This window comes from Ursus arctos, unplaced genomic scaffold (assembly GCF_023065955.2).
Source record: "Ursus arctos isolate Adak ecotype North America unplaced genomic scaffold, UrsArc2.0 scaffold_11, whole genome shotgun sequence".
Taxonomy (NCBI): domain Eukaryota; kingdom Metazoa; phylum Chordata; class Mammalia; order Carnivora; family Ursidae; genus Ursus; species Ursus arctos.
The window spans coordinates 64,258,713-64,285,773 of record NW_026622775.1 but is presented as its reverse complement, the minus strand read 5'-3'; the positions used below and the strand labels follow the sequence as shown (position 1 = coordinate 64,285,773).

At 39.3% G+C, this 27,061-nt stretch overlaps 2 protein-coding genes across 3 annotated transcripts in view; one reads left to right on the top strand and one right to left on the bottom strand.

The window, feature by feature from the left end:
- The window catches only part of FBXO16 (F-box protein 16), a 49,004-nt gene extending 38,615 nt beyond the window's left edge, over positions 1 to 10,389 (bottom strand). The window contains exons 1-2 of the mRNA XM_026518924.4: positions 10,280 to 10,389; positions 5,821 to 5,956 (exon numbers count right to left, since the gene is read on the bottom strand). Of these exons, the coding sequence (XP_026374709.2) occupies positions 5,821 to 5,919 (99 nt within the window). The 5' untranslated portion in view covers positions 5,920 to 5,956; positions 10,280 to 10,389. The remainder of the gene's footprint in view (positions 1 to 5,820; positions 5,957 to 10,279) is intronic.
- A 3,234-nt stretch (positions 10,390 to 13,623) lies between these two features.
- FZD3 (frizzled class receptor 3) overlaps positions 13,624 to 27,061 on the top strand; it is an 85,472-nt gene continuing 72,034 nt past the window's right edge. Inside the window, exons 1-2 of one of the 2 annotated variants that reach the window (XM_026518921.4) lie at positions 13,624 to 13,767; positions 22,010 to 22,692. In XM_026518921.4, the coding sequence (XP_026374706.1) occupies positions 22,504 to 22,692 (189 nt within the window). In that variant the 5' untranslated portion in view covers positions 13,624 to 13,767; positions 22,010 to 22,503. The remainder of the gene's footprint in view (positions 13,768 to 22,009; positions 22,693 to 27,061) is intronic. The other variant, XM_057310191.1, reaches the window with a different exon arrangement.

The window sequence follows — 27,061 nt, the reverse complement described above, 5'->3', positions numbered from 1 at the left end:
ACATGGGCTTTATAGGGTTTGCTATGGCTCTCTCGTTGTCTCTGGTCATTACATCTTCCCATGTGGATTATAACCACTTTCTCTATAATCTGTCTAGGTTGCAAGGCAGGCCCTCAACAAACACCTACTGATTGAACAACAACAAAAAAGCTTCCAAAGTCATAGAATTTTAGAGCTAAAAGGAATTGCTGAGGTCTTTTCAATTTCCTTATTGGAAAGGACAAGCAGAGGCTCAAAGTCTTACATTTATAAATTTTTAAAAATCACTGGTTCTAGGCTGTCTGTTCAGCTCAACTCTGTACTGGGTTCCTCACTGGAACCGTGGTCTTCCCTATCCTGACTTGCAGCCCTACATTTGCAGTAACTGCTGGGGGGAGAAGAAAATGTTAGGTCCCAAGACCACAAGCTCTTTTCAAAAGGAGGATGAGATGACCATCATGGTTCCCAGTGACAATCTGGGGCACTGGAAACAAAGGGGCATTGACTTGAAGAGGGGAGGATGGTCAGCGAGAAGGAAGTGGGAAAGGAATAGGGTGGGAGGTGGGGAGTGTTACTCAGGAAACAGTAGTCTTTTTTTTTAGAGGGTGGGGAGGGGCAGAGGCAGAGGGAGAGAGAGAATCTTAAGCAGGCTTCGTGCCCAGTGCAGAGCCCAATGTGGGGCTCAATCTCACAGCTCTGAGACAATGACCTGAGCCAAAATCAAGAGTCAAACGCTTAACTGACTAAGCCACCAGGCATCCCTAAAATAATGGTCTTTCAAGGGCCAATGACCAAGTCTAAGCAGGTCCAAGCAAATCCAGTTCTTCCAAAGGCATCTAGACCCAAGTAGAAACTGGTGGGAGTGAGGGGGGAAGAGGAAAACCACTAGACAGCTCAGATCTGGTTCTGCCGCTACCCTGGCAAGAAAGAGAATTGGGGATGCATTATTTGTGAGGGCCTCAATCAATCTTATATTCTCTGGTTTGGAGCAAGTCTCCATTCCAAAGATTTGCAATTAGGTTTGTCATCTTAAAGAGCTGGAAAACAAAGTATTGATTCAAAATAGAAATATTAAAATGGATCTTCTTTCCTCACGGAGCACTGCAGTTTGTTTATATCACAGTTTACTTGGAGCCTGCTGTTGAGTCAGAATCCTACGGTTGTTATTTTAGTCTGTTGACAGCACAGTTACATTTCACCATGTGACATCATTACAGTGTAGGAGTGAGACATTTAGGGGCTCCTAAATTATGACTGATTAATGGCAACGAGGTGTTTTTTCTCAGAACACCTTTTAACATGTACTGTACTACATCTTTTTTTTTTTTTAATAATGATTTTTTATTATATTATGTTAGTCACCATACAGTACATCCCCGGTTTTCGATGTAAGGCTCGATGATTCATTAGTTGTGTATAACACCCAGTGCACCATGCAATATGTGCCCTCCTTACTACCCATCACTGGTCTATCCCATTCCCCCACCCCCCTCCCCTCTGTAGCCCTCAGTTTGTTTCTCATAGTCCATAGTCTCTCATGTTTCATTCCCCCTTCTGATTACCCCCCCTTTCTTTATCCCTTTCTTCCCCTACTGATCATTCTAGTTCTTATGTTCCATAGATGAGAGAAATCATATGATAGTTGTCTTTCTCTGCTTGACTTATTTCATTAAGCATTATCTCCTCCAGTGCCGTCCATGTTGTAGCAAATGTTGAGAACTCATTCTTTCTGATTGCTGAGTAATATTCCATTGTATATATGGACCACAACTTCTTAATCCATGTACTACATCTTGAAAAAGAAATGCTGGTTACTTTCAATTAACACACTAGATGATGGGGGGCCTGGGTGGCTCAGTCGTTAAGTGTCTGGCTTCGGCTCAGGTCATGATCCCAGGGATCTGGGATCGAGCCCCGCATCGAGCCCCGCATCGGGCTCCCTGCTCAGTGGGAGGTCTGCTTCTCCCTCCCCCACTCCTCCTGCTTGTGTTCCCTCTCTCGCTGCCTCTCTCCGTCAAATAAATAAATTTTTTAAAAAATCTTAAAAAAAAACAAAAACAAAACAGGACCTCAAAATTACACCAATCTTTGGTGACACATGCCCTATTTAGAAGTAGAGAAAAACCCTTGAAATTATTGTGTGGACACCTTCTGACCAGCTGTATCTTTGGAGTCTATTTTTAATACCTTTTACACAGTCAGAATGTTAGATCTGGAAGCAACCTCTGAGGTAATCTGATCCAACATACTCATTTTATAAAGGAGGATGGTAAGGCCCAGAGAAAGTAAGTGACTTCTTCAAGTCATACAGGTAGTCATCAGTGATCTGGAACCAGAATTTTCAATTCCCAGAGTTACTGTTCTCTCTTTACTTTTATTTATATTGTTTTTAGATTGTTTTAAAATTTGGAATTGTAGAAATTTTATGGCAGTATGTAAAGCAAAAAAATGAAAGCTTTCTTTTTACAGGACCACCTCCCCCAGTGCCATCCAACTCTTGGGGGGAAACCACTATTAATAGTTTCGTATTGGGGCGCCTGGCTGGCTCAGTCATCAGAGCATGTAAGTCTTGATCTCGGGGTTGTGAGTTTCAGCCTCACATTGGGTGAAGAGATTACTTAAAAAAAATAGTTTGATATACCCATATATAAATTTAATGTGTATCTATGTACATTATACATAGATACACATGCATATACACATGCACAGATTTAAAAAAATAATTTTACTCCAAACTGGAACCTAACTAAACCACAAAATAACTTTTGATAAAAAATGAGAGGTCTAGGAGCACCTGGGTGGCTCAGTCGGTTAAAAACATCTGACTCTGAATTTTTGGCTCCTGTCATGATCTTGGGGTTGTGGGATCACGCCCTGGGTGGGGCTTCCTTGCTCAGCAGGGAGCCTGCTTAAGATTCCCTCTCTCCCTCTCTCTCTGTCCCCACCCCCCCAAACAAATCAATCTTTTTAAAAAATGAGAGGTCTAAAGAACAAAATAAATATTATCTCTAGAACTTATCATTTCGAGACAAAAGCTATTAAAAAACCAAGAGAAGACAATGTAATTCTGGCTGTGATGCCCTGCCCAGGATTTATTCGCTTACCTGCTGGGTGCGCTGCTGGCCGTCAGCCATGAACTTCAGAGCACTGCTTTGCTCAAGGGCAGGCCCTTTATAGGGCAGCTAGGATCTACTGAATGGTCAATGTTGAAGTGTATTTTTAATGTATGTATGTATGCAATCTCTACACCCAATGTGGGGCTCAAACTCACGAGATCAAGAGTCAGATGCTTCACCAGCTAAGCCAGCCAAGCGCCCCGGTGTGGAAGAACAAAGGCTGATGGCTCCAGGGCCAGGCCTCCCTTCCCCTCCTCTTCTCCCCTCACCCGCCTCCCCTCCTTTCTCTTCCTTTCCCTGGTGCTGATCCAGAGGGCCCTCCACAATCAATACCCTACATGCTAATCTCAGAGTCTGCTTCTCTAGTAAACCAACCTGCAACGGGCAATCAGGCAATTAAGATACTTTTCTTCTCCATAGCTGCTAAATCGATCAAGACTTCTAATTTTTCAAAGAAGATCTCTGAAATCAAGGCATCCAACAAATATGCATTTCAATTCAAGTCACTTTTTCGCATATGTATAAAGCCTTCACAATTCTAGGAGAAAACAGATTTCAAAACTAAACCCCGAAGTTTTTTTAGGGGGTGGGGGGAAAGCAGAGAAGCTGTTATATAAACTGTTGGAGTGCCAAGAATATTTACAAACAGGTGCTCAATAAACAGTTGTTGAGCTGAATATAAAGGGCTTTCAATAGTCTGGCCTGTGTTCCGGGCCAGATGAAGGCCAGATTCCTGTCTCTCATTCTCTGCCTTGCCTTTTGTTTCTCCTGGTCCCTCCTCTTATTCTGTCTCATTCTTCTTTCCTCACTTCTTTTATCTTTTTCCTTTCAGTCTCTCTCCCTTTTATTTCTCACTATTGGATTGCTACACTGGCTGCTCTCTCTCTCTCCCCAGATCGCTCCTGTTTCACATCAGAGGAATAGAACAGGAAAGAACTGAACAGGAGGGGTCAGGACTGATGCTCTCTCTCTCTCTCTCTTTTTTTTTTGCCAGGGTGATTAGCATATCTGTTTGGTGTAGAGGCAAAGGGTCAAATCCAGACTAAGGTAGGAGGGATGTAGGGACTAGAAGAGGAGCATCAGTGAAGGAGGTCCCAGGGAGGATGGCTGAACTCTGACTCCAGCTTTTGTGCCTCAAGAACTCTATCAGGCACTGGAAATACAGAGAGCAAAGACAGAATCTCAACTTTTAACACATTACAGTCGAGTGGGAAAGTGGGTACACAGGAATGAGAGCAAAGAGAAGCAAGCAGGAAGAGGCTTTCCAGAGAAAACGACCTTTGAGTTAGCTCTTAGGGGAGGCAACAAGGGGAGCAAAGGAGCAGAGGCATGAGAGAGCATGGGTTGTCTGGAGGCCACTTAGGTGGGAGGAAGCAGTGACAGGCCTTGGAACTAAAAGGTTGGCTGAGGTCGACTTACAAAACGTCCCCAGTGCTAGGTGTAGGGGTTTGGAATTTACTCTTTGGAGCAGAGTCTGTTATCAGTTTCACATGAAAGGATTAGCTTGGTATTTTACTTTATTTTTTAATTCTATTTATTTTTCTTTTTTTAGTTTGGTATTTTAGAAAAATCACTCTGGGACCAGGATAGAAGATGGACTGGTAGGGATAGAGGCAGTGAAACCAGTTAGGGGTTATAGCAGTGCATCAGGCAAAGGGTGATGAGGGTGTGAATCAACAAAGTGAAGCTGGAGGCATATAGATGAATGAAGGAAAGGGGCCCAGATGAAGAGGAAGACTTCTAGAACTTGAAAATGAATTGGGTGTGGAAGTGACAGGGTGCTGGTAGACACATCTCCCAGGGCCTTCCTCTCCCACTCCTAAATGTCTTGGAATACTTAATGCCAGGTCTTCATTGCTCTTTCCTTGGGCCATTTCTCCAAGGTACGTTTGGAGCAAGACAACCTTGAGTAATGAGGTACTATCTCCCTTTGGGACCAAGAGCAGGCTCTTACTGCTTACTATAAAAGCTAAGGATTCCCTGGGCTCACTGTTCCTCAGTTGTGATGCAAACCTGTGGTGTGTGTAGTATTTTTCTAGGCCTTCTGGAGCACTCTTGTGGGACAAGGTGGGCAAAGAGAACCAGTGCAAACATGACGCTCCTGCTGCTTGCTGCACTGTGAGTAACGAAGATTTTTGTCTCTGACCCAAGAATCTTGTGTTTTCCTATGAAACGGTAGTGTCTTCTATGCCATAAGTAACAGGCTACATTATTAGCCTGTAAATTGGGGAAAACCAACCCAGAGCTGGCAGGAAGAAGGATGATTTCTGGCTTGAGTGACTTGGTGTAAAGTGATGCCTTTTACCAGAAGGAACTGGTATGTAGGAGCAAGATAATGAAGTCAGTCTTACTGATGTTGATTGTTTTTCACTGGCAACTAGTGCGGTCCCTATAATAGGTATTGATAATCGGAGCTCACTGACCTGCTGGTATATTCTGCCCCCAGCTGAAGCAGGAATAGAAATCCCCCAAGGCTGGCCAATCACACCTGGCATGATACCCAGCTTGCCACCTCTACAGTCCCTTGGTGTGTTCTGTTAGTGCTTTCCCAGAATGCAGGTGGGAAATAAACTTCTCAGGAGAAGCTGAGTAACGCGAGCAATCAATGGAGATTTATTCATTTTATTTGGTTAAATATGCAGCATTATTCAGTAACTGCAACTCTAGCAAGAAAATCTTTTTCTGGGAACTCCTCACAGACTATACAATAGCTCTGGTCACTTACCCGGTCATTCAAAAGCTGATGGTTTAGAGGTGTCCAGGTACTCATCTTTGTCTGCATTTTGGGACCATCTATGCTTTTTGGAGGTGCAAATGCCATCATGAAATAACGGAATATCCTTCCAAAAGAAAAACCATACCTATCAGAAGAAATAAATCACATGATCTTCAGAATACTAAAAATACTAATACCATACTATCTTTTAGTACATTGAGAGAGAGAATTGGGGGGGGGAAGAACATTTACTGGGAGCATTTTATAGGTCAGGCACTTTATAAACATGCTCAATTAAAGCTTACAACAATGTGGTGAGGTGGTAGGTTTTAGCTCATTTTATAGATGAAGAAAACGAGGCCCATTGATGTTGCACACCCTGCCTAAGTTTACACAGACAGTAGGTTGTGGAACTAGAAATCAGATCAGGTCTGTTTAAATCACTCCTAGCTAAGAACATACCCTACTGGCCAGAAAGAAGTATTTTAATTTATAAAATCATAGTGCAATATAAAGCACTCCATTCTGGTCTCTTGGGTCTTTCTTCCTCCCCTCTTTGTGATATCTAAGTAACAAGGGTTCTAGCTTGATACCATATTTAAGAAGTAGAATGGTGTAATGGACAAAGCCGAGCCTTTAGAGATGGGCAGATTTGGGTTTACTGGGGGAAATGTCCTGTTTTTAGGTGCCCAGTATAGGTCTACGTTCATTTGATTAAAACACTTTAATTTCCATGAAGAATTACTTTCCCTTCATTGTTTAGAATCTGCTGGGTTGGTTAATCAAGGTGGCCTGCCCTTCTCCAGCCAAGAACTGATCATGAGACCAAGCTAGGCCAGTTGGACCGACACTGGCTCATCCTAACTTGACAGCTGAGGTGGTTGTTCACAATAGCATTGATGATCTGTTAGGTTGCTCCTGCTGCCTTACCCCTCAGAAGACCCTTGTCCTTTCTTACCCATTTTTTGTGAGCCACCTCATAGCCTTGGGATAGATTTCTTCTTTCTGCTTATTTACTTATATTGCAAGTATTACATTTGCTTACATTTAAAAAATTACATAACTGTTCACATTACACAGGTTTGATCCTGGCTCTAAAACTTACTAACTGTATAACATTTTGCAAATTATTCGGTCTATCTGAGCATTTAATCTATCTGCATCTACCTTCAATCACTGTTTCAAAGATTGGAGAAAATGGGTCCAGCAGAGTGCCTGACAAATGGACAGTCTCAGTAACTAGTAACTTTCCTGCAACCTTTCTTAGAACTTTACAGAGTGCCTCAAAACCTATCAGAGGTGGGCGCCTGGGTGGCTCAGTTGGTTGAGCATCTGCCTTCGGCTCAGGTCATGATCTCAGGGTTCTGGGATCAAGCCCAGTGTCGGGCTCCCTGCTCAGTAGGGAGTCTGCTTCTCCCTCTCCCTCTACCCCTCTCTCCGCTCATGCTCTCTCTCTCTCAAATAATTAAACTCTTAAAAAAAAACCTATTAGAGGGCCATAGCAAAATATTTTAAGGTGGAAAATATTTAAAGCAGATTGACGATAGTTTCAATATTGCATCCTCAGAGTTTCTGCTTGCTTCTGCCTTCCTTCCTCTCTGAAAGTGGGTTTCATATCAGAAGGTGGTAGTGGTGACTGAGAGAGCCAGGCCTTGCTTGCCTGATCTATGAACTCCAAAAATTACTCTATAGCAGCAAAGATTGGACAATTAAAAAAAATTACTTTTGGCTGATATGGGATTCCCCAAAAAGCTAGATCTGAAATCTTTGAGGCTCTCCCTTGACAGGTAATATTCTCTCTCAGGTTTGAGTTATAGCTGAAGATAAAGCCAATGTTTGAAAACCACAGGGGCATCATTACACAATTCCTTCTTGGCAGTTGCCTACTGCCACCAAACCACTGGTATAAAGAGGACTCCCATCAGCACTCACTTTCTTCCCAACCTCTAACACCTAATTATCTGAGTCACACATGTTTAGCCAAATTGCAAAAAGGTATAAGAAATTATTTCATTACAGTATTATTAATTGGCAGCTATAAAAGTATGTATGAGTGGGCAAATTATAGATACAAAGCATGGTCTCTGAGCCTAGATCTGCTCAGTTAAAAATCACATATCTTTTTGTTTTGTATTGTTCTTATTTATGTTCGACCTTTCTTCTCTTTAAGCCAGTTGTTGTTTTTAATCTTTTTTTTTTTGAGGTCCATAAAACTCTTTGAGAACATGATGAAAGCTATGAATCCTTTCCCTAGAAAAATGCACATGAACATAAAATTTTGCTTACCCCAGGTGAGAAACTCCTGCTGTAAGCTGAGAACTTTCCAGTTTATAGAGAAAACAAGCTAGGCACAATTTCTGAATTCAGACAAAGTAGCCTCTCTTGGGCTTCCCTAAGGCCCTGCACTGGCTGTTTTCTTTTTCCTGACTCCTAACAGTTAGAAATTATTTGAATTAGCCTTTCTTCAATCAACTTGGTTTTCAGAAGATGGGGCTGGCCAGGAGAAACAGCCCTCTTGGTAATACAGTCCTGATGAAGCATTCAAATGGGGTTGTCCTGCCCTTGCTTTTGCCATTATCCTTTTGTGGTTTTTTTCCTCCTCCTTCCACTCCAGAAGATGGGCAGTGTACAGATAGATCTGCATGCACACACACGTTCACAGCATAAACACTCAGGACGATTACAAAGATAGACATTTTTATATAACATACACAAGAAATAACTGTCCCCACTCTGTCAACAAGACAAAGCAAGTTGTCTTCCTCTCCTTCCACATATAAGCTTGCTGTTTTTTGTGTGACCTCTTTCCACCTTAATGGCTGTCTTTGTATGTTGATTGTTAATTTTTCTTTGAATGAAAAGGAAGAAAGAGGGTCTTTGGTCCTAATGCTCAATGTATGGTTCTAGTTCCATGTTCAACAGCAAGGATGGGTCCTCTGGTAAAGTTTCAGTGGTCACAAATCTCCAATCCCATTTTCTGAGCCATTCTTCACACTGCAACCATTATTTGACTTTACTAAGGACCTATTAGTCCTGTGTTAGGGGTACAAAGATAAGAGTCTCTGCTTTAATAGAGCATGCAGTCTACTGTGAGAGAGGGTTTTTGATTTTACAAAAAAATGTATATATTTAAGGTGTACAACTTGATGTTTTGATGTATGTATACACCATGAAATGATTACAATCAAAGTATTTAACCCATCCATCACCTCCCATAGTTACCATTTGTGTGTGTGTGTTGAGAACACTTGAGAACTACTCTCTTAGTAGTTTTCAAGTATAAAACATATTATTATTAATTAAAGTCACCATGCTGGACATTAGATCTCCAGAACTTTTTCAACTTATAATTGAAAGTTTATACCCTTGGATCAATGTCTCCCCGTTTCCCCCACCCCCGAGCCTCTGGTAACCACCATTCTACTAAGGGAAATATTTTTTAAAAGACCGGTTGAGGGACACCTGGGTGGCTCAGTGGGTTAAGCCTCTGCCTTCGGCTGATTCCAGGGTCCTGGAATGGAGCCCCATGTTGGGCTCTCTGTGCAGCAAGGAGTCTGCTTCTCCCTTTCCCTCATCCTGCTGCTCTCCCTGCTTGTGCTCGCTTGCTTTCTCTCTCTCTTTAATAAATAAATAAAATCTTAAAAAAAAAAAAGACCAGTTGATTGTGTCACTTTTCAGCTCAAAAATCTTCAGAGGCTCTCTGATGGCTACAGCATAACCAGACTCCTTAGTATGGAAGTCTAGGTCCACTATGAATTTACCTCACTCTACCTTTTCAGCCTCCTCCTCCTCTCTCTCCCTTCATGCACTGTCTGCCCAGACACACTGAACTTTGGTACAAAACAACCAGTACAGAACTCCGATGCTTCCTTCCTCATGTGGTTTTCTTACATTGCTCACGTGAATCCTAATCCCAGTTCTACGTAATTGGTGCTCAAATATTTGTTAAATCAACTGAATTAATGAATACAATAGAGGAGATGAAGCAGTTTAAAGATTAAAACTAACAGAAATGTAGGATAAAACTCAGAACATCATGAATTGAGCACTGCAGTTAAACTCAGGATTATCAGGTTTTTATTTGGAATTTACAGAGCAAAATAGGATTGAGTTTCTCTGCCAACACACATTGTGCATTGCAGTATTATCAGAGAAGGAAATGATATCAGGAAATTATCAGGAAACAAGGTATGGTTAGATTTAAATACGAATTCATCTTATACTCAACTAGTTAGAAACAAAGCAAAAACTAAACCAAAGACAAAGAGCTAGTTTTTCATAGGCTTAGAAATAACAAACTGTTGTTAATTTCCTAAGTATGAAGCATCTAGCACTTGAACTGCAGTTGATACGGAGCAAAATGTAATCCCCAGGAGGACTAACAAGGTTTTGAGAGGCCCACGAGGATCTCAGAGTGGAGCTCTGAAAAGACTCCCCATCCTTTTCATGCACTGCCCACTGCTCTCACCTCTTTCAGCTCACCTCCCTCTTCAAGCCTCAAGCGCTGGTGTTGCCATGGCAGCCTTTTCTTTGACCAGCCCCTACCCTTTCTTCCAGAATCCAATCACCACCTATAAATCCTTTCGCTGGCATCCGGGGTCTCTTAGGCAACAATGTGTGGTCTCTTGATTGGTCAAGAGATTCGCGAAGGCTGGCTCCAAAATTGGGCACACGGATAAAATTAAAAAGCCCGAGCACCAAGAGAGTAGGAGGGCTGCAATCTCCCAAAATAAGGCTGGGAGAAAGATGTGTCCAATCCTGACACAGCAGCATTGATAGGCACTCAAGACATATTTGTGTTCCAACTGAGGGCAACCTACTGAGCATGCCCAATTATAGTTCTCTGGTCATTCCGGGGCTCCGAAATGTAAACTCCACTTTTCCGGGTTTTAGGAGTGGCCAACAGGTAAAAGAGGGTAGGAGGAAAAAGAACTCGCCGCTGGTTCAATGAAAGAATAGCACCTGCAGCAGGAAGTGGAAGGACGTGGGAAAATTGCCCAACACACAAACTCACAAATGCTTCGACATGAATTTCAACAGGATTTCAGGCTGACTGACAGATACACCAGGGAACCAGCAGATGGCATGGCTTAATAAGAATAACTCCAAATTTGGAAAATTTTACAGTCCAGTCTAATTTAATTAAATTTCTTAAGCACCCACCATGGAATAAGGGGCAGACCGAGAATACAAGGATAAAAAAGATCTAATGAGAAAGACTGGAAAATGCAATGTGTAAATAACTAATATAAAGCCCGCAGTGATAACTGTTGTGATAGAACTGTAAACACGTGGAGAACAACCAAAAATTCAAAATCCCAGACGGAGCTACTTTGGTAAATATAAAGCAGTTCCTATGGGCAGCAGGTAACAACAACAAAAAGACAAAACAACCCCCCCAAAACCTTCACTATTTTATGCTTCCTAAAATAGATAAGAATATGCTCTCCTCCAACTTAAATAAATGTAAACCTATGTTTGTATTGTTTCCTAGTTTGGAAATAGGCAGCATTTGTATACCTTCAACTTGAACAAGAAGAGTGAAGCTCATAGAGATTGTTGCTTTCCTTGAGTTAACACAGGATCTGTAAGTGGCCAAACTGAAATTAGAACCTAGGTTGTCTGAATTCCAGCCTAGTGGTTTTTCCACATGATCAAGTTGTGTGTAAATGAATAAACAAAGCTTTTCGTGGGGGGTAGGGGTCTGGGGGAGGTAGTCGATGCAATACTAAATTACCATGTACAATATTACCAGTTAACATTTATGGTTTCAAAACGGGTTCATCCAGAAAGAGACCAGTTTTAACAACATGCTGAGTCTCTCTGTGAAGTTCCCACTCATTAAAGACTTTCTATTGGTGGTTACAACATGGAATGAAAGAGAGATGGGATAAAAGAAACCATCTCACTTTATCCCTGTTGAATTTGCATAATTTTATGCCTGAAAATAAGATCCCTGTCGACTGTCCTCTCAACCAGCACCCTCTGGGCATCCACTTGCCCAGTACCACATCCGTCTAACTACAGACGCTCCCTTCCCCTCTGATCTGAATGACACAAGTCAGGCTATGTTCATAGTGAGCACACCAGCTCACTGAAGTCTGAAATATTTCAACATTACTTCAAACATAAAGAAAAATTTAGAGACTACGTAAGAAACACCCCTGTATCCCCACCAAATTAAAAAAAAATATTAACATTTTTGTTTCATGTGTGTGATTGTCAAAGCCCCTTTTGTATACTTTCCAGATCTCATTCCCCTCCCTGTCCAGAGGTAACCACTATCTATGAAATTGGTATGTAGCCTACTTGTCCATTTTCATGTTTTTTTGTAGATAAGCATAAACAATATAGCTAGGTGTTTTTAAAGAGATACCATGATTTACATATCTTGTAGTTTGCTTTTTTCAATGTTATATTTCTGAGATTTAATCATGTCGATACATGCAGTGATAATTTCTAAATCGCTCCCACCTTCCCATGTGAGCTATATGTCCTATGCCTGACAGTTTTCATGGGATGCTGTGTAAATTGCATAAAAATACATTAGCTACACATCTTCAGAGATTCTGCAGATACAAGGGATCTAGAAATACATAAAGCAAGCACACACAGATTTTCACATACACTATTTGCCTCCTCACTCACCCTCTGAAAAGGCAGTGTCGGCACAAGAGGACACACTGACTTGCTTAGAATCAGCAGAAGGATCGGTATTACTTTAAAAAAAAAAAGCTGTTACTGCTCAAGTATTTATTAAGAAAATTGAAATGTCACTTCAGATCTCATTTATTATGCTTTTTCCCCATGCTCACCATCTGATGTTAAACTATATTTATTACTAAGCTCGATACTCATTATTTATTTAACACTTATTGAGTACCTTTTAAAAATTGTGGTAAAATACACATAACATAAACCTTACCATCTTAACCATTGTTAGAGTGTACAGTTGAGTAGTGGCAAGTATATTCACATTGTTGTGCCGCAGGATCCGTATTACTTTGAGACCCATGTGCTATCAACAGAACAAAATGATGCCTGTGACGTCTAGCTTGCAAAGTGAGAAAAAGGAAGAGAAAGAAAGGTAGGTAAAACAGTGTAGTAGAAAAAAACAGCCTTGGCTTTGAATGACTACAGACTCCCATTAAAAAGCTGTGTGACTCTGGGTAAGTCATTTAACCTTTCTGAGCGTTCTTTTCCTCGTCTGAAAAATGAGAGATTGGGTTTAGATGATCTTTAAGAACTCTTTCAGCTCAGAACTGGTTTATGTGGAAGAAAAGAGGGGATACATTTTCTACGGAGAAAAAGATGTGGGAATCCACCTGTGCACTAAGGTGTTGGCCACACGGATATAAACTGTTCCCAGGCAGGTATCCAGTCTGCTCTGTTGTTTAAGCGTGAAGCTCTCAACAGGCCAGATGCCTACTCCTATCTGCACCCAGTGCCACCCTCAACATCTGTAACCCTACTCTTGACACCTCCAATCCCCGGGTCCCTAGGTCAGGACACTCGTTCTCAGAACAGGTTTTGGCGGTCTTCCAATAATAGCATCCCGGGCTTGGGTGATAAGAGTCGCCGCGCTTGCTCAGCAGGGCAGGGACGGCTTTGCAAAGAGGGCTGAGTGCATTTAAGAAAAACGTTTCCAGAGTTTGAAAGACCTCCGCCGGTGCAGGTCAACAAAAGGCGTCACCCAAGCCTGAGGTAGGGAGCCGGACGTCGCAGCTGGGCTCAAAATGGGAGCGTTCGGCCGAGTGTGCGCAGCGCGCCTGCGTCGTGCGTGCGCGCGCGGCCGCGCTCGCTCCCCGAGCCGCGCGCCCCGGCGCTCCCGAAAGCTCGCGTTCGTTCCGAGGCGGCGCGCGCTGTTGGTCCTCAGTGGCTCCGTTTACCTGAGGGACCCGCGGCCGCTCCGGGCCGGCGCTGCAGCCCCCTTGGAGCCCGGCCCCGAGGTGTGAGGTGAGCGACGAGGCGTGCGGCTCCCGGTCCGGCTTTGCTGGAAAAGGGCGCGGGCAGTGTGGGGAATGAGGAGGTGCCGCCGCGGCTGCCCGCTCCTCTGCCTAACCCTGTGCTGAGGAGCCACCAGCAGCTCCGGCACCTCCTCCTCAAGGATCGTTATTCTCGTCGCGGCCAAAACAAAAGCCTTCGGCGCCTGGCTGTGGCGGTGTGTCGGAGGGGGTTCCTTGGGCTCCACGGCGGGCCGAAGGGGTGCGGAGGAGCCGAGTTTGGGGTGCGGGCTGAGGTGAGCAGATGCCCGGGAGATTATTAACCCTCTGCATCCTAAGCCCGCGTTGGGCAACCTGTGCGAGTGTGGACCGCGGCTCCCTCTTCGCCACCCCCGGCCCAAACCCTAGGCGGTGGAGGGTGTCTGGGGTGGGCGCCCACTCCCTGGGTTGGCGCCGCGGGGACGCGTGGCGCTCCCCGCTTGCCGGAGCGTGGGTGGAGGACGCGGCGGCGGCGGCCGGGAGGGGGGAAGGGGGAGGACAATGCATCTAGAGCTCCGGCGCCCCGGGCCCTTGGGGCCGGCCCCGAGACCCACGTTAGAACTGCCCCTTGCCTAGATGTTGTTTTAGCATTTGGCCAACCTCTTATTTCCAGTGCCTAAAAGTTGTCCCCTCCATCCCATCAGTTTCCAAAGTCTGCACTCTCTCCCAAATGCTTGCCCCAGCTGCCCTCTTTTATGCTAATGTGTATTTGCCGTGAGGGTACTGCTGGGTAATTAATAGATGGCCTCTCAAATAAGGGTGCTGTAAAAACATTTCAAGACATTTTAATATCTTCCCAGAAAGCTCGTTAAATCTCAGGAGTCTTGGAGTTAGGTGCCGCCTCTGTAGGAGAAAGAGGGCTTTTTTTTTTTTCTTCTTCTTCTTTTTAAGAACAAAAGCGCATGCCATTAATTTAGGTATGGGGTAAATTTGAAGTTGAAAAATATCTACCCAATAAAAGAGGTCCAATTTTTTGCCCAAAATTAAAATAAAGTTTTAAATTTTGATTCCCTTCTGAATTTGGGCAGATGTAGCAGCAGAGCAGACCAACAGCTATAAAAATGAGTGCCGTATAAAAGTATCCAAACAAAATCTTATCTTATAAAAGTAGTTTTGATAGACTGTAATGTTTATTTACGGGAATTGGGTTACTTTGCAAAGCCAGTACCGCAAGAGCAGGGAAACAAAGACCTGACTGACATGAGGGATGTTACCTCCCTCTTCAGCCTTCTTTGAGTCTTCATTGGTGTGCTGACAGTCTAAGGAATAGATAAATCCTTAGTTCTGTTATTAAGCAAGATAATGCTTCCCGTCCATACTTTTAAGCAAATCAATACTATCTTTTTCCTCCAGGAAAAAAAAATGGGGGGGGGGGGCATTTACAGGAATTACCAAGCCACAGCATACGGATAAAAAGATTCAGAGTTAGGGAAAGTAGGAAAGAGGCGTGAAAGCTTAACGGGTGGGCTTGAAGGGATGGAGCTGAAAATAAAATATAAATTAAGACGCACCCCTTCTCTTACCCTCTTGCCTTTTATTTAGTGAAATAACATATTCCTCCTCTACCCCCCAAATGTTTTGAAACTATCAGGAGAATAAGTAAATAATAAAACCTACCATCCTACCTTCTCTTTCTTACAATTTTTAAAAAAATCTCATCCACTTACTACTCTCTGCCTCTCCTAAATCTTTAAGTGTCTCATTAATGTAGAAGAAATGACTGTTGGTCCCTTTCATTCTTTTCCCCATCTTAGCTACTATATTCTTTTGAGCTTTGTTTTGTGCTTTCAACATTGAGGTAGATTTTTCTTGGGAGTTCCATGATTGAGATATTTGTAGTAGGAAAGGTTGAGAGGAATTTAATAAAGTGCACATTCTTCCTTTGTATAGTACAGTGTGGAAGGCTTTGTCACTGGGGAAGAAGAAAGGAGTTTTTAACTCATAATAAGTCCTCTGTTTTCCACTTCAGGAAAAACTCTTCTATACCCATCTTAAATTTCATATTAGTTAGTGAAACTATAAGATTGTATACTCAAAAGTAATTCTGAGCATTTTAGTTTGTTGATGTTAGGCTTCTGTTGTCTTTATTTTCTTTAAGAAATGTGGTAGGAAACAGTTCTTACATCTTTACCTTTCACAGAGGAGAGTGATGTTGGCCTCATGTTTTTTTTTTTTGTTTTTTTTTTTTTTTAACTCCTAAAACTCTAGAACTATGGCTGTTTAAAGCTGTAGCTGCCCACAAAAGAGCAATAATGCAAATAAAAAGTGATTTGGAAAATGTCTGTTGAAGAAATTATTCAATATAGATTTGAGAAAAGAGTAACAACTTTTTACTGGCTAGGAAGGAGTTTTAACTGATGATTGCATCAAAATGCTTTTCACTTCATTATGCTGAGAACCATTGACACTTTTGGTGGATCTGAAGTATATAACTAGGCTAGTGAGCTTTAAAAAAAAAAAAAAAAACCCAAAAACCAAAATCCTGGTTTCTAAATTTTATGTCACTGAAATAATTTTATAGTCAAATCATACAAACCATACAAACATGCTAAGGGAAAAAGTCGGGCTTGATATTAGGGGATTTTCTGATGAGTAGATCTGAATTGGAAGGGGAAGCTGGACTGGGATTTCAATCCAATTTCTTTCTTTCTTTCTTTCTTTCTTTCTTTCTTTCTTTCTTTCTTTCTTTCTTTCTTTCTTTCTTTCTTTCTTTCGATCGGAATCTGGCCATCTTTTAACTTTCCTTTTTTTTTTTTTTTTGAAGATTTTATTTTTTAAAGTAATCCCTACACCCAGCGTGGGGCTCGAACTCACAACCGCAAAATTAAGAGTCACATGCTCCGCCCACTGGGCCAGCCAGATGTCTTATTAACTTTCCATTTTTGTTTTCAGGTTAGTTTTAAAAGATCTTCTGCTCTCTTTAGTCTTAAAAGTAATTTTTAATTTGTAGGGGCGCCTGGGTAGCGCAGTCGTTAAAGCGTCTGCCTTCGGCTCAGGGCGTGATCCCAGCGTACCGGGATCGAGTCCCACATCGGGCTCCTCCGCTATGAGCCTGCTTCTTCCTTTCCCACTCCCCCTGCTGTGTTCCCTCTCTCGCTGGCTGTCTCTCTGTCACATAAATAAATAAAATCTTTAAAAAAAAAAAAAAGTAATTTTTAATTTGTAAAATGGACTGTATTTTGATGCCTACCATTCATTTTAATTTTGAACCTAGATGTGTTGTTTTTCCTGTCTGTTTGGTTTTTTTAAGCCCTACCATCACTGAGCACATTGGATGATTAGGGTTATTTGTGGTAATATGTAGATGCCCAAATGGACTTTAAAAACTAGAGAGATGAAATAGAGCAGAAAAGAGATTCTCATTCAGAGATAAATAGGAATCTAGGCCCTATGAATTAAATATGAAGCTATATAAACTTAGCAACCAGGAAACAAAATTTTGAGAATGAATTTATTTTTTTAAATAATAAGATGTGCAAAACAGAAAGCCAGAGGACACATGGATTTTAGGAAAAGGAAAGTAACACTTAAAACAGTGAATATGCTCATATTTTGTCTCTCTTACAATACAGTACTTTCCCTTACAGGAGAAACTTCGTTATTTAGAGGTAGTCATTGCTAATCCTTGCAATACATTCTTGGAAAACTGAAAGAAGACAAAGAATATTGCCCCTAGGAGTTCCAACTGCAGCTACTGTGTGTGAGGCAGCCTTTGGATAGTATTTCTGAACTGGAAATGCAAAATGTTGTTTATATTTATAAGGTGTCAAGAAAATTAAATCTAAACCGAGAATGATGAAATGGATCATTTTCTGTACAAAAAGTATGAATTGGAATAGAATTCCTGAACCTGATCTTTTTCAGGACCCTCTTGACCTCAGGACTTACTTTGTCAGTATTTCTTCAGGATTCAGCCTGCTTTCCTCTTCACAGTTGCCACCTCCTGCTTTTCCCACCTAAGTTCTTTGGGTCTGGTTTTGCAGCCATCATGGAAAGACAGCCTTCCAAGATTGAATCTCCTACCCCTTTATTGCTGTTGTTCAGGACAAATACTCAGATTATTTTATTTTGAGGGCTTTTACAATTTAACTGGTAATTAGGGAGTATCAGATTCCTAATATTACACATTTATAAAAATTAGATATATCTAGTCCTTTTGTTTTCTGATGGAATGATAATCAGGCAACTTAATCAGTTTTCCGTGTATCTTACATTGCTCTATGGAGAAGCAAGTGTGCCTCTTTTCCCACAAGTAGGGCATGAACAGCTGTTGCCATATCACTCACTTTTTGATAGAACCTGGCCCCTGAAGCTGTTTGCTTTGGTAATGTTAACTCAGCAGGCCCCTTTATTTGAGATACTGCAGATTACAATAGTGAACAATATAATATCAGTAAGAATGCCAAAATGACTGTTAACCTTTGTTTAATGAGTTGCCATTTTTTGGCAGGACCCCTTTGGGTCCAGGATCTTCTCTATTTCCTGCAGGTCTGGAACTTCAACAGCTTTTCCACAGATGACTCTTCCTTAGGAAAAATGACTTTTGCTACCCACACAATCCTGTTTAGAAGCGATGTCTCATTGTTATTGAAGAGCAATTTGGAGTATATATCAAAAGTTCTTTTAAAATGTGCATACGATTTGATTCAGCCGATCGGTGATCTGTTTTTTTCCAATATTGAAAATCAGTTTTTACTCAAACTAAATTGATCATCACTTTTTTGCTTTTCTTACTGCCTGCAGTAGAGCATTAGAGTGTCCCTTGGCTTGTTGCTTAATCAGCAGCCAATAAATCAGTGATTCAACTGGTATTTATTTTTGTTAGCTAGTCAGCACACATTGGAACGTTTAGCAGAGTTGATTATTCCATACGCAGAATAATGTACCACAGGTTCTTTTATAAAATCTCAGAGCATTTATAATATATTTAAGCAATTGAAATAGTTTTATTCTGTGCATATATTTTTTTGACAGAAATGGGATATGTATGCTGTTTAGAGAATTGTTTTATTTTTTACTTACTGTATATTTATTGGCTTACCACGAAAGTAAATCTTGCTCATCATTTTTAGTGACTATATAATATTCCAGCATGTGGTTATACCATAGGTTTTTTTTTTTTTTTTTTTAATGAATCCCTTAATGGTAGACTTTAAGGTTATTTCTAGTTTTTTATTTTATACCAGTGTTACTCTCACATATTTTGGTTATGCATCATGTGTATTTGTGTGTTTACTTAGAATAAAGTGTAGAATAGATTCGTTCCATCAAATTGTGCACATTTTAAGGGCTTTTGAGTAAGTAGCTGATTTTAAAATACCAACCAGTTTACAGTAGTATTTCTAATTGTTGGAATGTTGAAAATGTGCTTTTTTTCTTCATCCTCTCCCATACTGTGTTCTTTCATTGGTATTTCTGCCTGTCTGATTGGCAAAAATGTTTTCTCGTATTTGCATTTTTTTAAATTAGTAAAGTCAAATATCTTTTCGTGTGTTTGTTGGCTATTTGTCATTCATTCATAAATTTATGTCCTTTCCCTTTTTTTTAAGGTGTTATTCTTTATCTGCTTTTATTTTTTAAATTTGATTTAGGTATTACTTTTGCTAAGCATGTAATTATATTTAAATATACCTATACTCTTTAATTACTCTGTTTTAGGATAGCATTTCTCAAAACCTGACTTATGGACCATTTGTAACGGTACCTGAGGTGACTGTTAGAATGGAGTTTATTCTCCAGAGATTCAGATTTCTTAGACTTTTAAGGGGATCCATGAATCAGCTACACATTAGCTGACACATTAGAGAACATCTTTTTTGGAGGAAATATAAATTGTCTTAAGATTTTTACTGTCTTATTTTCTTTTTGTCTTTCTGAATTCATTTTTTATTTCAATAATCATAAACTGCAGTCTTTCTTAAAATATTAAGATTTTCATTCTACTCCAGCCTACCAATAGATTTTACAGAAGTGTTTTGATATATGGTAATTTGGGTGTTGTTGTACATAAAGGAAACTTTTGTAAGACAGTGGGAATCTTCATTTGTACATGAGGCTAAAGGAATAATTTAGAGGAAATCAGGTAAAATAAAGTAGGTAGAAATATAAGGGGGTGTCATCTAGTTTTAAAAACCCAATGAGATATTTCTCATTCCTTCTTTTATGTGCTGGTCTTCCTTGAACCATGAATTTGAAACACCTGTTTGAAAAATTAGTCTAGGGGCACCTGGGTAGCTTAGTTTGTTAAGCATCTGCTTTCGGCTCAGGGCCCTGGGATCAAGTCAGCTTCTCCCTCTCCCACTCCTGCTTGTGCGCTCTCTATCTCTGTCAAATAAATAAATCAAATCTTAAAAAAAAAATAGTCTAAATGAAATTTGAAAAATTCTTGGTATTACTATGTATATATTCAAAAAAGGAGCAATGTTCTCTTTAGGTTTTTGGGTTTTTTTAGTTGCAAGCAGATGAACATGCTGCATAAGCAACAAACTACAAAGACTGAACTTACATGGTTAGTTTAATATGGTAACCAAATAAAGCTGTCAGTAGTTATTTGACACGTATTTAATGATATGCATAATTGTTACTGTGTTGCACGTAATTAAGCTTAAATATAAACGACTGTGTTTACTACCAGTTTTCTATAGCCAGACCTCACATTTCTGGGGCCAGCTTGAAGGAGGAAAAAAATATGGCAGGCCAAAAAGCTGTCGCAAAGATCTCTGACTTAGAGATTTGCATAGAGAGAATAATCTTTTGGGGCAGGGATTGCTCATAACTTTAGTATTCCTAATTCTGATTCTTAGTATTCCTAATTCATAGGCTTTCCTTTTCCCTTCCACCACTCAATACCATGTACTAGAGGAAGAAGTTGGAAAGATCAGGGACTGCATTATTTTCTCCAAATAGTTTTTTCTGCTTAGTAACTAAAGCTTGGGATGCAGAGGTCCCAAGCATTGATAGTGAACAAAGAACAGTTTCTTTCCCTGCTTCAGTGAAAGAAGTCCAGGTCTCAAGGTCTAAGCTGTCATGGGCCTTAGTACTTAAGTTGTCCTAATAATTTGGATCTCCGAGACTTTCTGAACTTGAACTCATGTTTTTTGAACATAGGCTCTGCACAATAAACACAGAAATAACCAATGTATATTTAAAGAAATGAAATTAAATTTAACATCATTATTAAGCCAGTGAAAGTACTGCTTTTTCCTACCAGACCTGCCTTTCATTCTGCCCACACCCTCTCAGCCCCAAATAAGGTATGTATTCTTGCCCCTGCAAAATTAGGGGCAAGTCAAAAGAATCTAAAGCTTAGTGGAATCTGTAATTGGGAATCATTCCTATTCCTGCTGTGATTTTTTTTTTTTAAGGGATGTTTTTTATTCTCTGCAGCCTGGCTGTCCAATAAAACATTTGTTAGTCAAATATTTCTACATCTATGATACTGTTTTTGCACTATCTAAAAAGATGATGTGTAATGTTGGAAACATTTCTTGGTAGTACTTTTAGAACCTTCTGTTTGCCAATTCAATATTGGTTGATGGAGATAACCCTCGTATAACTGTAATTTAGTAATACAATTACCTAATGTTTGATGCTGCTTTGCCATTTTATGAAGTATTTTTACATATATTATCACATAATTCACTCACATATCATCCTTGTAAGAGAGAGTATTTTCAGGAAGAAAAATTCTGAGTTCAGAGAAGTTAAATGATATGTTTATATTTACACAGCTAGTAAGGGACTTGAATTCATATCTTTCAGTTTATTTATATTTCACTGTTTTCACAGATACCTTCTGCCAAGTCAATGTAAAAATGCACTTTTAATGATTAAAACACATATAATAAATTTTAAATTCAATAGTTTTGGTTATAAATATGACAGATACTTAAAGATTTTGGGTTTTTTTTTTGTCTAAATATGGCAGATATTTAATTTTAGGACAACAGCATAAGAACTTTTCAAAATGGATTAATTATATCTTGTGACAAATGAAAACCACCTTTCTAGATAAGAAATTAAACCATAGGTTATATAAACAATTGAAGGAAGAAAATTTGCCTTTAAATTCTGGTTAAGGATTTTAGCATATCTATAGCATAAATGATAAAGTAGAGAAACTATATTATGTCTCTGAAATATCCATGTATTTTATCTATAAGGTCAGTATGATGTCTCTCATCAAAGATTGCTTTCTTTATTTCTCTTTCTCATAGTTCATTGTTGGTGTGCGGAAACACAACTGATTTTTGTATATTGACTTTGTATCCTGCAACTTTACTGAACTCATCAAAGACTTTAATATCAAGTCTACAATATTTTGAGAGGAAATCACTAATATCTCCCATTAAAAAAATACTTTTCAGATATTTCAATCAAAGGAAGAAATAGCTCTTCTCCTAAGATGGAATCTGTTGTTTGGGAATGTGGTTGATCAACTTGATATGTTGGCCAAATGTGCCCTATGTAATAAAATGAAAAGAAGAGACAAGATGATGTCATTTTCCCGTATTGTGAAACCAAAAACAAATGCCTTTTGTGAGACCAAGCTAACAAACCTCTGACGGTGCAAAGAGTATTTAACTGTTTGAAGAACTTAACAGTAAGATATAGAAGAAATATTTTCAAGCTGAGACCTGCAGGTGTATAAAGATCTAAAATACGTATTGAGTAGGCCTGATCATCCAAATCTCATTCAGATCCAGGAAGGATGGCTATGAGTTGGATTGTCTTCTACTTTTGGCCCTTGACTATGTTTGTGGGACATATAGGTGGGCACAGTTTGTTTTCTTGTGAACCCATTACCTTGAGGATGTGCCAAGATTTGCCTTATAATACTACCTTCATGCCTAATCTTCTGAATCACTATGACCAACAGACAGCAGCTTTAGCAATGGAGGTAAGACTTGATCTATTATTTGACATATCTTAGACGATGATTGTTATATTGTCTTACTAATCTAATGAATGTGTCTGATAAAAAAACAGAAGAATGTTATTTTTAACTATATCTTCTACATTAAGAAGTTATATATTTAGGTTCAAACTCTAATAGATTGAGGAATTCGTGTTTGAGGAGGGTTACTCTTGACCTATTTTTAGATATGCTTTTATAAAGAAATATGAAACACTGGAACATGGGAGATAGTAGCCATTCAGAAGTTTAAAATTGTCCAAGTTACGGTATGTTTATGTTTTTTCTGTTAGGCTGATAATAAAACCTCAGATATAGAATATAATAGTAGTCACAGTTCAGTCCTTAGGTATTGAAGGTAATGTGATCTTGTAAAATAAGTTCTTTGTTCAGCCTTTAGGTTGGTGGTTTATGGTATTTGAATTTTCTTAAAATTTTTAAAAATTTTTCTAGTTTTACCATCACATCAATTTAAGAATGATAACTCCTGATGAACAAAAAAGGTTTGGTTGTATAAATTATCTGTTCTCAACCTATCCAACTTTTATGAAAATGTGTTGCCTTACCTGAATTTTTCTAATGGTAATTCTTCAGGTAACTTTGTAATGATTTTACTTTAGAAGCTATGACAAATTAATGAATATAGTTAACCATAGCTTTAAATAAGTATGCATGCATTTCTGTAGAGGTTTTAGAATTGGGACAAGGACATTGTGGGCAAGGATAATATGTTTACCAGATAGGAACTAGGAGACAGCAGATGGTGGCAATAGGGAGCATAGGCTTTGGAATTATACAAACCTGGTTTAAATTCCAGCTCTCCCACTTTCTAGCTTTATTACTTTGGGTAAATTATGTGAACTTTCTTACCATAGTTTCTTTGCTTGTAAAATGGAGCTAATAATAATTATACAGAGAATATTTTGTAGTTTAGTCTGTAATCTGTTGTTATAGTGCTTTGAGCACATTGAAGCCTACATGTTTTGGAATGCTTCATTTTATGGTAAAACCCAAAGGTTCATTACTTCCAAGTAGACAGACATAAATGTGTCTGGGAAAATTTGTAGAAAGATTATTATTTATAGATTTTGAAATGTGGAGGGCATCTTACATATTCTAAATATATGAAAATATTATAGAGGTTGAACAAAACATTTTCTGCTCTTCTGACTATATAAGGTCTAACTGGTAATGAGAGATTTGGTATAGACTATCAAATTAGGATATGAAAATGGGTATTGGTTTAATACATTAATTTGGTTCTGAACATAGTAGTCCTTACTGTGTATTAAAACCATCGTCTTACCAAAAAAAATTGGAGTAGGAATACCTTAGTTTTTAGTATCATTATAAGTCAGTATAAGTCTTTTAGAAAGCAAATAGGGTAGTAAGAAGCAAGTCATCAAGATATTTGAACTGATTTGGGTTCAACTTCTGTCTCAGCTTTGTAGTAACTTTGGACTTTGAACAAGACACTTAACAAGTCCCTTAGCCTTGGTTCCTTCATTTGTGAAAAGGCAGTAATAACATAAAAAACCTCAAAGGGCTGTTAGGATTAAACTTATAAAATAGCTAGCAGTGTATGGCACACAGTAGGTTAACTTCAAATGTTAATTCTATTCCAAATTCATTTCTAAATGATCTTAAAGAGAAAGTACTAGAAAGATAATATATTTGTTCCTAGTGAACTTGCATTCCTAGATGTAGGCCCTTGGGACATTCATAATAATGGCATAGTAAGCTATCACTACCTACTTCTCAAATTTGCCTATGTAGTCTAGATATTTTATTGGCAATAAGGTTGCTTCTGCTTAAATTCCACATATTCTGGGGAGAGCATCAAAGAGGGCAATATTTTCTAAGAGAAAGCTCTAGTTCTTTGAAGTAAATAATGTTGCAGATAGTTGTTTGTTGCGTGGTTGTCATATCAAGACAATGATGCCACTGACAGAATTGTCAGACAGTTTGAGAGTATAAAGTTTCTGTAATAGCAAAGGACATGGAAACTCAGCAGTTTCCATCCTTCCAGATGGAAGTAAGCATTTTGGGGTCCTTACAAGCACTTGAATCTGCTGATGACACCCTCTATCTCTGATCTTAGAATGTATCTGTCAACTTTTACCAGGAGCAAGTAATTGGAACAAACAATTGAAGCACATTTTTGAGTGTTCACTGTGGGGCGGTGAATTGAAAGATAATTTCTTAGGGCTAGCATCTTTCTGCTGGCCTGTGCTTCACGTCTGCCTTGGGTTCATTCCTGTACTGATTTGGTGAATCACAATGAGTGCCTGGAATAGAATAGTATATGGCAGTGAGCTAGGATACCACAGATGAGAGAAAGTACAGAATCTGGGTTATTTCAAATATGATTACTCCCAGTCAGTCAGTTGGCTGTTCCTTCATTGTAGGTATAAGATTCTTAGTCTGTACCTTCATTGAAATTGGGACATGTTTAAATAAATGGGATAACATAAGTGTAAGTCATTAAGTTGGAAAAGATCTTTGCTGGTATGTTTATTATTTCTCTCTCTGTCCCCTCTAAAACATCTATACACAAACACACTAAATTTTTATGAGTTCTTAACTTGATATCTTTTCCCTTATCAGTGGCTTTTGATAGAAAAAAAAAAAAAATCTCATTCCTGAGTTTCCTAAAGCATTTTGAGCTGTCCAAATTGCTAAGTAAATTTTTGGGAGCTATCCAGCATGGACAACAAAATGTCAACAAATTGTTAGTAACTTCTTTACCAACCACACATTATCAGGTATTTATGACTGCAGTGGTAATAAGAGATCTGAACAGCCTTTCCCCCTGTACTGGATAATTAAATACAGTCGAATAAGAAGGAGACAGTTTAGTGAAAAAAGCATTGAAATGGGGATAGAAAATTTGTATTTTGCCACTAACTGATTTTGTAACTTCTTTATGTTGGTTTCCTCTAGGAAGTGAATTTTTTTCCTTGTCCATTTTACAAGGTTGTTAAGATTAAATGATGTGGGACACCTGGGCGGCTCAGTTGGTTAAGCATCTGCCTTTGGCTCAGGTCATGATCCCAGGGTCCTGGGATTGAGTCCCACATCAGGTTCCTTGCTCAGCGGGGAGTCTGCTTCTCCCTCTGCCTGTCCCTTCCCCTGCTTGTGCGCTCGCTCTCTCTCTCTCTCTCTCTCTGACAAATAAATAAGATCTTAAAAAAAAAAAAAAGGTCAAATGATGTAAGTGGTATGTATATTTAAAAACTTTGAAAAGTTAAAGTGCTGTGTGAATGCAAGGCAGTAGTCCTTGTTGCCTATCACCCTGTTTAACTTCAGTTAGTGTGTGGAACAAGCATCCATCTCTTTACGAGGTTGATCACTTGTCTACTCTTTTTTTTTTTTGTTGTTGAGAATAAGAGAGAGGGAGCCCACGCACGTGAGTTAAACGTGGGGGTAGGCAGAGGGAGAGAGAGAGAATCTCAAGCAGCAGCCGCCACGCCCAATGTAGTGCCTAATGTGGGGCTCGATCCCATTACCCTGAGATCATGACCTGAGCCAAAATCAAGAGTTGGACACTTAACCGAGCCACCCAGTAGCCCCTACTCTTTTTTTTTTTTTTTTTTTTTAAGAAACTAGACCTCTATAGGATAATCAGAGGAAAAAACTCGGGATTGTTTGTATTTTCCTCCATTTCCTGTTTTCTTTTGTCATCCTCATTAAAGATTTTCTATAGCATGGAAAGCTTGCAGTGGAATACAACCTACAGGGAACACAGAACCTAAAAGCTCAAAATTCTGGTATCTTTGATGACTCATTAGGAACAAAGCATGTTTGAACCAGTCTTCATGTTATCCAAACTCAAACTAACTTAAAAAAAAAAACCTTTTTGTTATAGGTAATTTCAGTTATATAGAAATATAGATAAGATAGTATAATGGACACCATATACCCATTACCTATCATCCAGCTTCAAAAATTATCAACTCACAGCTAGTTTTGTTTCATTTATGATTGCACATCCGGCTGGGTTACTTTGAAGCAAGTCTCAAACACCGTAATTTCATCTGTAAATATTTCTGTATATATCTCTAAAAAGTAAGAACTATTTCAAAATATACAAACACCATATCTTTATCACTTCCTCCATATCATCAACTCTCCAGTTAATGTTCAGATTACTCTGATCATTTCACAGTTTTTTTTATAGTTGGCTTTTCAAATCAGGATTCACATATTGCATTCAATTGATATGTCTCTTAAGTTTCTTTTAATATAATTTCTCCTTCCCTTTCTTCTCTTTTTTCTTGTAATATGTTTACTCTATAGAGTTTCCCATAGTCTTTATTTTGCCGATTGCATCCCTGTTGTTTTATTTACCATG